At 39.2% G+C, this 9,000-nt stretch overlaps 1 protein-coding gene across 15 annotated transcripts in view; it reads right to left on the bottom strand.

The window, feature by feature from the left end:
* BBS9 (Bardet-Biedl syndrome 9) overlaps nt 1–9,000 on the bottom strand; it is a 257,151-nt gene that overhangs the window by 83,806 nt on the left and 164,345 nt on the right. The window contains exon 23 of one of the 15 annotated variants that reach the window (XM_015855025.3): nt 1,074–1,264. The exons of the other annotated variants lie outside the window; for them this stretch is intronic. Within the exon in view, the coding sequence (XP_015710511.2) occupies nt 1,164–1,264 (101 nt within the window). The 3' untranslated portion in view covers nt 1,074–1,163. Of the gene's footprint in view, nt 1–1,073; nt 1,265–9,000 lie in introns of those variants that run through there. 15 annotated transcript variants of the gene reach the window in all.

Here is a 9,000-nt window from a genome sequence, read left to right as displayed (position 1 = left end):
GAAGGAAGGAGGAAGGAAGGGAGGAAGGGAGGAAGGAAGGGAGGAAGGGAGGGAGGAAGGGAGGGAGGAAGGGAGGGAGGAAGGGAGGGAGGAAGGGAGGAGGAGGGAGGGAGGAAGGGAGGGAGGAAGGGAGGGAGGAAGGGAGGGAGGAAGGGAGGGAGGAAGGGAGGAAGGAAGGAAGGAAGGAAGGAAGGAAGGAAGGAAGGAAGGAAGGAAGGAAGGAAGGAAGGAAGGAAGGAAGGAAGGAAGGAAGGAAGGAAGGAAGGAAGGAAGGAAGGAAGGAAGGAAGGAAGGAAGGAAGGAAGGAAGGAAGGAAGGAAGGAAGGAAGGAAGGAAGGAAGGAAGGAAGGAAGGAAGGAAGGAAGGAAGGAAGGAAGGAAGGAAGGAAGGAAGGAAGGAAGGAAGGAAGGAAGGAAGGAAGGAAGGAAGGAAGGAAGGAAGGAAGGAAGGAAGGAAGGAAGGAAGGAAGGAAGGAAGGAAGGAAGGAAGGAAGGAAGGAAGGAAGGAAGAACAAGAAAAAGAGAGAGAGACTAGAAGAAAGACAACAGCTTGTCTCAATAAGAAATTCTCTGTGGTATCTCAACTAATATTTATCTGTAACAGCAGATCCCATTTCACTGTTCATGGCACTGCCTGTGTGATACAAGCCAGCAATTGGCAATTATACAGACTGATGAATAATAATCTGCTACAAAGTGTTAGAAAGGAAGAATATTGAGAAAGACAATTGGGAGAAAGTAAATCCAAGAGAAAGCTGAAGATACAGAATTTGTTTTTGGCAACCCATTTCCGTATCCCAAGAGAAAACTGCTTTCCAGCTTGGTCCAGCAACAGCAACAGACATGCATAAACAACAGTAAGAATGCAAATTTTGGCTTAGCACCACACTCCTGGCTGGTGCAAAAGTGCCCTGACATGAGATGGGCAGGCAGCATAGGCTCCATGGTGGGCAGCACCAAGCACAGCCTGGGAGGTTCTGGGAGACCTCAGCTTCTGCTGAAATAATTTCCAGGCACTCAGGACCAGGCCTGTGGTTGTCCAGTGCCAGATGTTACACAACACATTCCTGGAACAAGCTCAGGGTAGATGAGAAATGCTATGTTTAGTACAGGACATAATGGGTTATGAATCAGGCACACTGAAGACAAGAAGCTATTCTCTTTTCAAAAGGACGTACTTCCAACATGCATAAAACACACCAGTAAAACAGTGACTGCGACTCTGAAAATATCACTGCAACCATTTATTCCATTTAACACACCACCTGTACGACAGAAAATAAAAATACATGAATACAAATGGAAAGTAAAATTTTTAACACAGTTAAATGTGCCACACACAGAGACATTTTCATACAGCATTATCATCCAAAATAGGAAATGTCAAGAACTATAACGTCAGTGAAATCTACTAATAAAATTATGTTTTATCAAGGCTAAATCCAGTGGAGACAGCAATAAAAGCTTGGTAAACAACATTAAATGAAGCTTTAGAAAAAATATTAAAGGGCAAAAAAATGAGCAACATTTTTTATTTTAATTTCAAACTTGACTATTTCGATCTAATGGAATTTTTACTTTTGAAGTTAATTGGAAGACCGAATTAAGGGCATTATTCACCTATGTTCCTACAGAGGAGGTGCAACCAAGTGGCTAGCTGTCTGAGTTCCAACGTACATCCACGCTCTTAAATAGCGGGTATAAGATGGTCCCTCTTTCAAAAGCAACTCCTTGACTTGTGAAGCAACAGATTATTTTTGTGGCCAGAAGGAGAAAGAAATTTGAAGCAAACAAACAAACAAAATAATTTAAAGTGAGAAGAACCAATGTGAAGTAGGGGAGGAGCCAAAAAAATCCAACCCCAAAACAACACCATCCACCCCAAATTTCTGTTAAGTCAAATCTATGGAATTATACAGGAAGGGTCACTAGTTATGGAGTCTACCCAGTTATTTTTCCTTTGCAGATCTTCTGACATAGGTTTTTGAACTTCTGACCAGGCTAAGCCTGTGAATGAATTCAGTCCTTCACGGCACTCACAAAGATAATTGAACATGGTAAAGAGGACACGTATAGAAAAGATCTATTATTTTATAAGGAAAATATACACATCTTTTTGAAATTGACGGAGCAGAACACAATTGGCCACCTCACAGTTCATGCTTTTCACATAAAATTAAAGGAAAATTAAATTGAATGAACTTTTCTTTGCCATCCTGCCATTTTTTATTTTACCCTTGATTTAGAAAAAAAAACATACTTCACTGAAACATAACACCAAACTACAGACTCAGGGTACACAATATTAAAACAGCTATGAAGACTGAAATCTAAAATGGTTAGAAAAATGTATTGTAAAAATAGCTCCCTAGTGGTAGTCAAGGACTTGGTCTCAAAACACTTCCACGTGTAAAGAATACACAAAGAATAAATATTTACTGGAATACTAGAACAAGAACAGTTCTGCAAACCACCTGTCTATGAGTAGCACCACTCCTTATACAAAAAGCTGTTGTCATAAGTGCATGATCCTGCAGGATGAGAGAATGAAAAATGATACAACATTTCAGATAAGAGAAAAGTGAGTTAAAAGGTATTCGGCCTTCATGCTGATGAGACATCATTCTTTTCAGAAAAGGCTTTGCTTATCAGGCAAACATCTCATGGAGAGAGGCCTTGAAAGAAGCATTTTTTTTTCCAAAGATAATTTCTGTTTAGAGAAAAGAAAAATTGTTTGAATGAGTGGTTTTTAGATGCATAAACCTAATAAGACACAGCTGTACTTTTTCCTTCTCCAAATAAATAAATTTAAATCAGACTGAGAAAACAACAGTTAATAATCTAAGAGGCAGAAATGAGAAGAAGACAGAGGAAGAACGCGTTTGAGACTGACCTTCAGTACTCATGAACATAAGAAAAACCAGGTAGATGTCATTCAAATGGCAGGTGACTAACCTCTCAAATGGTTACTCACCTTCCCAAACATCCACGAGCATGAAGAAACTACAGAAAAGAATTCAGCTAAAAAAATGGGATTGCAGAGCAGAGAAATTTGAGGCAATGTAACAGCCACAGATACCAGTAGGCACAGTCAGTTCCTTCCCTACCTGAACTGATGATGTCTGCTTTGTGAATAGACATTATTGCTGTACATGAACAGGTAGACAGAGACTTCACTAGTCTCACTTCTCAGGCTTCAAGAGAAAGAAAGAGATCAGGGTTCCGAAAGCCAATGAATGAAGCTCAAGCAAGGAAAGCTTTCATGTAAATGACACCATGTAAATTGCATCAAGTTAGATTTAAGTTAGAGATGCTCAGAAAAACAATATCCCCAGAAAAAGAAAAAAAACAAAAAACAAAAAAAAACACCTGGAGGGAATAAAATTGATTTATTTTTTTTCCTAATGAGAATCCTTGAATAATCCAAACCTGAGGGGGAAAAATGCATCATCTTATCTGCAGCATTCTAGGATTTGAGTAATCCACTCTCTTAAACAGCAAACAGCTGAGTATTTTAATAAAAGTTAATTTCCTTGTTGGGAAGTGTAACAAGATTTTGCACATAAGGAACAAAATAAGAAGTTACCTTCAACGCTACATCCACGTGAGGTTTTCAAGACTTTACTGCATTTGACTAAACTTCCATACTAGAACAATTCCCAAATTTAATCATCTCATTTTTCTTACCTACAGTGAAGTACACAGGTCTATACATTAAAAAGATGGTCAAGTGTCTGACCTCATTAATTTCTGTTCTGCTTTTGTCACAGACGTATGCACTGAACAAACATAAACATATCTGTTGCAGAGACCAGCCTAATCTGAACAAGCAACCAGCACTGGGCATCCACAAAACAAAAAGATGACCAGTTTTGCCATGTTTGTTTCATAGTCTCGTATGAGAGAAGTCATATTGGACAATAGGAGGTAAACTAACCCAGTACAAAGGGTAGCCAGAAATAAGTTTTAGCAAAAAGACGCAATTTTGGTTTTGCAAAAGCTGATCACAGATCACATAGCAGTTGCATTTCAGGTATTTAGAAATACCTCTTACATTTGATTTCACTGATAAAGACAAACTTTGCCAGCTCTTCACACAGTAACATAAACTTTATCAGAGAGTAATGAAATCTTTGCAAACTCAAATTGCTCCAAAACTATGGAAAACAAAAAATCCATCTGATACACCTGTAACAGAGGAGCAGTACAAAGTAATAGATACAAATGTACTAATAGATGCACAAAATAATGTTTTCTTTAGATATCATAATGTAGCAACATTTCCTATTCCAACAGGAGAAAAAAACGTATACAGACAACAACACTCCTATTGAAGCTATAGTTAAGAAAAATACTGATATTTGAGATGAAAATATGCTCTGTAAATTTACTTGAATGTGGGAGCACAGAAATAAACGTCATACTTTCATGATCTGCAACAGGAAATATCCAGTTAAAAACAGAACTGGAAACCAAATACTCTAGATGAAAACAATTGCATCTGCAAGCATTTTTTTCTATAAGAATATATTCCATTTAAAGCAAAAAGAGCATTGCCAGAATATGAATATATGGATAAGAAGAAACTAATTACAGAAATCTTTACTCCAAAACAGAACAATTCTATTGCCAACATCATGTACATAGATTGCGTGCACCTACATTAATCTTTATTTGGAGAAGTGAGCTTTTGATATTATCCCAACTTTCTATACTTTGATCTATGTCATGGAACAATCTCAAACAATAAAGATGAAACTCCTTTTAGATGAAACAACAATGGAAAATGTACTTCAATCACTAATGGAGTTCACTGGGCCAGATCAGAGAAAGTCAGAAGTAAAACACTTTGAAATACTAGAGTGTGATTAGATGAAGCCCTTGGTGACTGGGGAAAAGGCAATGTATCAAATTTTAAGAAGGGTAGAAAGAATGACCAAGGGAACTACTGGCCTGTCAGCTTCAGCCCTGTGCCAAGGAATGTCAAAGAACAGATCCCCCAGGAAGCTATGATAAGGCACATGGAAGAGAGGCTGGTGATATAGGATAATCAGCATGGCTGCACCAAGGACACATCCTGCATGACCAACCTAGTAGCCTTTTATGATGGTGCAAGTGTATCAGCAGACAAGAGAAGAGCCACTGATGTCATCTACCTGGATTTCAGCAAGGCCTTTGATATGGTCCCCACAACATCCTTCTCCCTAAATTGGAAAGATATGGATTTAATGGGTGCTCTGTTCAATGGACAAGGAACTGGTTGCAAGATCAAACTCAAAGAATATTTGCCACAGCTCATTGTCTGCATGGACATCAGTGATGAATGGTGTCCATAAGGGGTTAGTACTGAGATGGATGCTCTTTAATACCTTCATCAGTGACATCAACTGTAGGATCAAGTACACCCTCAGCAAGTTTACAGACACTAGGTGTTGTGGTATACTTGACACATCTGAGAGAGGATGCCATTCAGAGAGACCTAATCAGGCTCAAGCAATGAGCCTAGACAACTGCATGAGGTTCAACAAAGCTGAAGTGCAAAGTCTTGCACCTGGATCACAGCAACTCCTACTATCAATTCAAGCTGGAGGACAGAAGGACAGAGAACAGCTCTGCCGAAAAGGGCTTGGGGAGTGCTGGTGGATAAGAACCAGTGATGTGCCCTCATAGCCCAGAAGGTCAATGATTTCTTGGTCTGCATTGAAAAAAGCATGATCAGTAAGGGAAGTGATCCTACCCTTCAACTCCGTGCTAGTCTTCACCTGGAGTAGCATATGCAAGATGTGGAGTCCTCGGTACCAGAGAGACATAGACTTGTTAGAGTGTCTCCAGAGGGCCACAGAAATGATCCAACACCTCCCCTGTAAGAACAGGCTGAGAGAATTGTGGCTGATCAGCCTGGAGAAAAGAAGACTCTGGGGAAACCTGAGAGCAGCTTTTCAGTATCTAGAGGGGGGTCTATAAGGAAGAAGGGCACAGATTCTTTAGCAGGGTCTGTGGTGGTGGGGCAAGAAGAAATTGTTTCAAACTAAAAGAGGGGAGATTTAGATAGGAAACAGGGGAAACGTTTGTTACGGTGATGGTAGTCAAGCACTGGAACAGGTTGCCCAGGGAGGTGGTAGATGTTCCATCCCTGCAGACATTCAAGGTCTGGCTGGACCACACTCTGAGAAACCTGATCTAGCTGCAGTTGTTCCTGTTCATTGCAAAGGAGTTGGACTGGATAACCATCCATGGGAAGACATGGGTATCATACTCAGTTCTTCAGTTAGTTCTTCAGAAAAACTGGCTTTCTTCAACAGCCAGCCAGAAGGTGAGGCTGGTGAGGTGAAATGAGTGACAAAGCTTGAAGCAAATGCTTGCTTTTTCAAATGCTAAAATACTTTGTTAGGGGCTTGAGGGAAGCAGACAAAATGTAGCTCTTCATGCCTGATGCAAATAATACTTTATTAAAAAATAATACCTATCAGTGGTATCAATGGCCTTGCATACATTACATATATACCACTATGTTAACATAGAGCAACCAAGGGCAATCAAATCAATCCAAGAAAAGATGTCATCTGCTTTCTTGCTGGTGAATACTGAGGTCAGTGGAACAGAAGTCTGACATTTGGATTCACTGGAGCCAGTAGAAACTTGTCGACCATTCTTCCCCTTTTATAAATGCAAGGAATCTGGTAGGGATGACATTTGGAAAAAGCAAAAGTTTGCTTCTTTCTAATTCTGTTATGTCAATAAGCTGACTATATGGATAAGCATTCCAGTTAAGTATCAGTAGTCCTAAATAAATTTCATACAGATCTCAACAAGGAATTCAAAGCTACACAGGCACAAACCTTCACATAATTAATTACATCTAAAATAACTCAGAAATTAATTCCAGAGCAGATTTAATATATTCATTATTTAATAAGACATTTTTGTTCAAAGGTTTGATGAATGAAATGTAAGATATTGGCAGCTTTGCCTCATTCCACTGTTGTGAGCTCGGCCAAATTGCAGGGATGGAGGTGGGAGGACATGTAATACAAGCCACATAACAATGAAAATTAGAAGTGTCTCGTGAATATGGTTAGCACCATTTTCATTATTACGCTGTATGCTTGGCTAAACAAATACTTGAGTTCCAAATGCACAACTTTACCATATGACAGAGCTCTGCTGATCCTCCAAAAGCTCAAAAACACTCACACTTTCCTACTCATACCCCTTTTCTCTTGAATTAATCTGATCAGTTATATTTGTAAGCAAAACTGAACTTTCTGTGTCTGATATTGTGTTGCCAGAGTCAGCAACTTCTACTTCCATTAAGCGTGCAACAGTCAACAAGTCACTATTTTTCCTCTTTCTATTAAATATATGATTTTTAATACATCATCTAAAGGCCCCACAATGAGTTGAGAATGCATTGTAGAAATAAGGAGCAGAATACCAACATCATAATGTATCTTATAATGTATCTTTCCATATATTGCTAGGTAGGAGAGTTGGGGAGCAGGCACTTGAAAATGATAGTCACTGTCAGGATTTTGTAACCTAAAACTCATAATTTTAATTTCTAGGGGAAAAAATAATATATATTTCCTTATTATGCTATTAGTCCTTCATCAGCCTATAGTGCCATATAGTATTAGAAACGCTATAACCTAGACAAGATTCAAAGCTACTGAAAATCCATTCACAGTGCATCAATATTTAGCCTCTGTATGAATTAACTCCATAAGGTGTTCGGTATGTTTTATCTCTGTATTAACAGGTAAATTTTCAGATTTAATTCTAAAGCGCTGCTAAACAGCAGGATAGCATTTATAAAGGGCTTCTGTAAAGGCAACACAAAAGACTGATATTCTGATCTCACTTAGTCTAACTTTAAAAAGCACTGAATAGGGTACTGTCATCAAAAGCTGGACAAGAGAAACACTGAGCTGAGCCAATACCACAACTACCTGGGCAGTGCCAATGTTTTTATGACACTCATCATCAACAGAGCTGACAAAGCAATTTATCATTGCTGCAGTATCAATGTTATCCTGTTCCATTAGTTAAGGTGAAACAGTTACCAAGATGTTCCCTTTTCTATTGGTCATAAATCTGCCTTGGAAAACAATGTAAAATTTTTATAAACTTCTCAGGTTTAGCTTAGTTTCAAGACAAACTGCCTCATGCTGGAAGGACTTTAAGAATACTGCCTCCAGCTTCAGCTGGGATGGCAGGTGGAAAGAGGTGTGAGGTATCACCGGGCAAACGGAACAGAAATGAATGGCAGGCAGTTTTTTTTCTCTGATGATGCACAAAACATGGCAGTATATCTTGTCCAACCAGAGGCTCCTGAAGAAAATGTTGTGGGGTACTTTACATACCTGTAAAGACAGCAGGTCTCCCGGGATCTCTCTCATCATGAGCCTGCTAATTCCACTTCAAGCAGTGCCTGCCAAGAACAGTCTCCCTTGAAACTGTTACTTATGGCAAAAGGAGGCAGCATGTATTACTTAATGGACATAGCAGATTTTAAAACCCATCCTGTCTGCTGTAAAAACAGAGGTTTTCTTTGTTCTGTTTTAGAACAAAGCACACCACCATGGTTCTGCACGGACAATAATGTATATGTGGTAAAATCAGCCCACAGATCTCAAATGTACATCTCAAGACTTCAAACAAGCTCAGTTTTTCAGTGGTAACTGACAATGACGAGCACTCTTAAAACACCCACTTTCAGAGGGTAAGTTGAATATTTCACAGTTTAGGATTAAGGGAAAGGAATGCAAGAGGAAAGCCCCCTTCACTGTTCACTACTGTGACACAGAAACTGGGTACTTCCAAGAGCTGGCAAAGAAGAAATGACAAATACGTGCACTCGTATTGCTCTTCAAAATTAAATTAAAAAGAAAAAACAAAGACAAAGAAGAAGAAAAAGAAAGAAGAAACATGTTATGGTTGTATCGCCCAGAACCACAGGCCAATCAATAGGAAAAGCATGGAGGAATAAAATGTTCAGGAG

This window comes from Coturnix japonica, chromosome 2 (genome assembly GCF_054131305.1).
Source record: "Coturnix japonica strain WE chromosome 2, WE-NBRP24, whole genome shotgun sequence".
NCBI lineage: Eukaryota > Metazoa > Chordata > Aves > Galliformes > Phasianidae > Coturnix > Coturnix japonica.
Note: the sequence above shows the minus strand (reverse complement) of the source record. Positions and strands in the feature narration are given on the sequence as shown.